At 37.8% G+C, this 2,015-nt stretch overlaps 1 protein-coding gene across 1 annotated transcript; it reads left to right on the forward strand.

The window, feature by feature from the left end:
- Positions 1 to 441: 441 nt before the first annotated feature.
- LOC113359705 (F-box/LRR-repeat protein 12-like) lies at positions 442 to 1,512 on the forward strand. The gene has a single exon (XM_026603300.1). The coding sequence runs from the start codon at positions 442 to 444 to the stop codon at positions 1,510 to 1,512; it is 1,071 nt and encodes a 356-aa protein (XP_026459085.1).
- The last annotated feature ends 503 nt before the right edge of the window (positions 1,513 to 2,015 follow it).

Here is a 2,015-nt window from a genome sequence, read left to right on the forward strand (position 1 = left end):
TAACCTAGCAGATATATCAAATACCCACCGGAAGTTTTTCCACACAAACAAGTTGTTTAAAACTCTTTCAACAAATCTTCTTAGAATCCTCTAACTTCTGCAAACTGTATCCATCCCCTGGAAAAAAATTGATCGCGCACTGCGGAATCAAAATTTGAACGAGTCAAACCTCTTCCGGCGCTAAATCCACAGGTATTTTTCCTCTAGACTTAAGATTTTTTTTTTTTTTTTTTGTCTTCTTTTGGCTATCATGGGACTTTTGTATGTATCTTATATCTTTTGCTTATGGTATATTTTGAAGTGATTTTAGCTCGCCTTGATGATGAGTTTATCACCCAATCGAAAGCGCAAACAAGGGTTTGGTAAGATCCCTGCTACTTCAAAAACATTACAAGAACAAGGGGTAAAGATAATCATGTCCGTCCATGTAAAATCAGTAGAATGTCCTTATCTTCTGTTCCAAGCCTCCCTGGTGACTGTCTGGATCTTATATTTAAGTGCCTAAAAACTAGAGATGATCGCAATTCTTTTGGGTTAACTTGTCATCAATGGCTTCATATTCGGGACAACAATCAGGAATCCTTATGGTGTAAATCCAGAAATTATGAGCCAGCGGATTCAAAAATTAGTTCAGAAAGCGCTGCAATAATTATTTGTAATCTGTTGATTCGATTCCAAAACCTCCAACGTTTGTCTCTAAAAGGGTGCCCGGGGATATCAGAGGTTGTTACATCAAAGTCACAGTCCTTCGGCTCCAAAGTTCGAACTCTGGACTTGCGTTTTTGCTCCGTGTATTCTGATATGCAATTGGCTTTAGTATTTTCATGGTTTCCTCGCTTGACACGCATTAATTTGCACTATTCTAATATTAATGACAATGGTTTGGCGGCCCTGGCCAAATGTTGTTCATCCTTAGAGACAGTTAACCTCTCCAACTGTTGCTCGATTACTGACTCAGGATTAAGTTGTCTTTTACAAAACTGTCGAGAACTGCGTTCACTGTTTATTTCATACTGCAGCAGTATAACAGGTATTGGCTTTCTAGGGTGTTCACAAACCTTAAACCGACTTGGAGCAGGCGGATACAAACATAACCAAGAGGTGCTTAACGCTATTATTAGTGGCGGTGAACTTGAATATCTGTATCTCGAGACAGCACCTGATGAATCAGCCAAGATCGAAGATGCGAGCATTATTAATATTGATACAGAAGCAGTTCTAACGATTTCAAGAGGTTGCCCTTTATTGAAGGAACTATTCTTATCTAACTGTGAGGAGGTAGAGCTGGAAGGATATGAAGCTATAGGTATGAATTGCAAAGAATTGGAGAAGCTTTACGTGATGGGGTGCCAAAGGTTATGTGATACGGGGTTGCAAGCTATATGCGATGGATGTAACAAGCTTATCGAATTATACATAGATAGAGAAAAAAATAGCTGCAGCAGCTCTGCTCTTGAGCAATTCAATTTCAAGGGGAAAAAACCTGAATTGATTTTATGGCCGTGTTCGTAGGTTTTCGAGTTGGTTTTAATTCAATCTTGTGCTGACACACTGCATATAGTCTTTGGTACTGCTGAGAACTTTGTATACTATTTCCAGAGATTGATATTCCAGTGAATTTGCAATGCTTACTTTGTTAGTTGGCTATTTGGTCATGGGTTGGGCTACGTGCACAGTCACACTGCTTTATTTTTATTTAAAATTCAGGTGTCACTATTCATCCACAAAAAAACTCATCATAACAAAAGTAACACAAAAATCACAAAAAAACAAAAATAACACAAATACCCCAAAGAATTTGATGAAACCAATTTTGAAATTTGGGGTTTTTGTACCGATTTTGTTTAAGATGGAGTTTTAATGGATCCCAACATTTGAACGTGATTTTTGTACCACAAGTCTGGTCACCTTGGGTTTTTATAACTAGGTCTGTAAAATTTATGTAGTATACTAGATGACTGCTGCAGCAGTTAGGCCGACTAAAAATTTAAACTAATTTGAGTCGGCTTTATACT

The sequence above is a fragment of the Papaver somniferum genome, chromosome 1 (assembly GCF_003573695.1).
Source record: "Papaver somniferum cultivar HN1 chromosome 1, ASM357369v1, whole genome shotgun sequence".
Classification (NCBI taxonomy): Eukaryota; Viridiplantae; Streptophyta; class Magnoliopsida; order Ranunculales; family Papaveraceae; genus Papaver; species Papaver somniferum.

Bases quoted from the DNA above. Each gene is read 5' to 3' on its own strand.
- LOC113359705 (XM_026603300.1), top strand. From the start codon at position 442: ATGTCCTTATCTTCTGTTCCAAGCCTCCCTGGTGACTGTCTGGATCTT.